The following is a 1,725-nucleotide window of genomic DNA, read 5'->3' as shown; positions in this document are numbered from 1 at the left end:
GAAGGGGATATGTGGGAGGCGGGGGCTCAGGATGGGAGTGGGGCAACAGAATGGGTGTTTGAAGGCAGTGGAGAGGTGAGGGTGGAGAGGCTGGGAGGTCGCTTGGTGATGGGGTCATACAGGAGATGAGGTGCATAGGGGGAGTGAGGGTTGTGGGGGGTTTGGGGATGGAGAGGAGGAGGAGAGGATTTGGTGGGTGGAATGGAGCAGATGGGATTGGTTACAGAGGGGGGGGGGGTGGAAGAGAGAATGGAGTTGTTGGTGGTAGATGGATGGTGGGATGGGAGAGAAAAGTTGGGGAGAATGAGGGTTGTGACGAGGAAAGCATTGGAGTGTGGGATGGAGCACATGGGATTGGTTGCAGAGGGTGTGGAGGGGGCATGGTAGTTGTTGGGGGTAAAAGGGGTGGCGGAGGATGGGAGGGCTGATTTGAAGGGAGTGTGAGTTAGGAAGGAGTGCTAAGGCCAGGTGTGTGTGTGTGTGTGTGTGTGTGTGTGTGTGTGTGTGTGTGTGTGTGTGTGTGTGTGTGTGTGTGTGTGTGTGTGTGTGTGTGTGTGTGTGTGTGTTTGTGTGTGTGTGTACTCATATATCTGTGTGTGTAGGATCGAGCTTTAACTCTCGGACCCCCGACTTTTCTAGCCGTTCGTTGTCTAATGCAATGACTCCTTGCCTATTTCCCTATCATTCCTGCATTTAAAGTTAGGAATGGATTTAGCATCGAAGATCAAGTCCTTCAGGTCATTCCATTTACTCAATACCCTTACACTAAAAGAAAACTTTAACAATTCTATGACATATCTGAGTCTCAAGCTTCCATCTGTGCTCCCTTGTTCTACTGATATTCGTTGTAAACATTTCCACTGATTTCACCTTTGTCAATCCCTCTAAGTATTTTATACATCTGTATCATGTCCTCAGTCTCCCTCCTCTCTAACGTCGCCAGATTTAGTTCCATCAGTCTGTCTTCGTACCTCATCCATCGCAGCTCTGGGACAAGTCTCGTCGCAAACTTCTGCACCTTTTCGAGCTTATTTATGTGTTTTTTTAAGATGGAGGCTCCACCATAGAGACATATTCGATAGAGGCTCCACGATAGGGTGACATATTCTAAAACTGGTCTCACATAGGCGGTATACAGTGATCTAAAATCCTCCTTATTCAAATTTCTGAAGGAAGTTTTGACTTTTGCCAGAGTAGAGTATGCTGCTGACTTTATTCTGTTTATATGAGCGTCTAAAGTTAGGTTTGGAGTAATGTCCACTCCCAGGTCTTTTTCTCTAGACGTTATAGGTAGGTAGGTTCCCTTCATCGTGTATTGGCCTTTGATCTTTTATTTCCATCACCTTGCACTTTTTAGTGCTGAATTCTAGCAGCCATATCTCAGACCAGCTCTACAACTTGTTCAAGTCATCCAGGAGAATCTAATAATCCTTATCTGTCTCAACCCTCCTTATTAGTTTTGCATCATCTGAAAACATCGACATAAAAGACTTACTCCTGCAGTCAAGTATTATACATAAATGAGGAATAAAATGAGTCCAAGCACCGATCCTTGAGGCACCCCGCTTGTTACTCTACGCCAGTCGGACTCCTCGCCCCTCACTGATCGGTGATCAGAGTACTCTCTGACACCTGGCTGTCAGGTAATTCTTTACTCATGAGAGTGCGTTTCCGTCTACTCCCGCCTGCCTCTCAAGATTGTATAGTAGCCTCCTGTGCAGTACT

General features: G+C 46.7%; 1 protein-coding gene across 1 annotated transcript; it reads right to left on the bottom strand.

The window, feature by feature from the left end:
• Positions 1-832: 832 nt before the first annotated feature.
• LOC138351706 (uncharacterized) lies at positions 833-1,309 on the bottom strand. Its single transcript, XM_069303726.1, has one exon. It carries the CDS (start codon positions 1,307-1,309, stop codon positions 833-835), a length of 477 nt encoding a protein of 158 aa, XP_069159827.1.
• Between the last annotated feature and the right edge of the window lie 416 nt (positions 1,310-1,725).

The sequence above is a fragment of the Procambarus clarkii genome, chromosome 50 (assembly GCF_040958095.1).
Source record: "Procambarus clarkii isolate CNS0578487 chromosome 50, FALCON_Pclarkii_2.0, whole genome shotgun sequence".
Taxonomy (NCBI): domain Eukaryota; kingdom Metazoa; phylum Arthropoda; class Malacostraca; order Decapoda; family Cambaridae; genus Procambarus; species Procambarus clarkii.
This window is presented reverse-complemented; position numbering and strand designations above follow the sequence as displayed.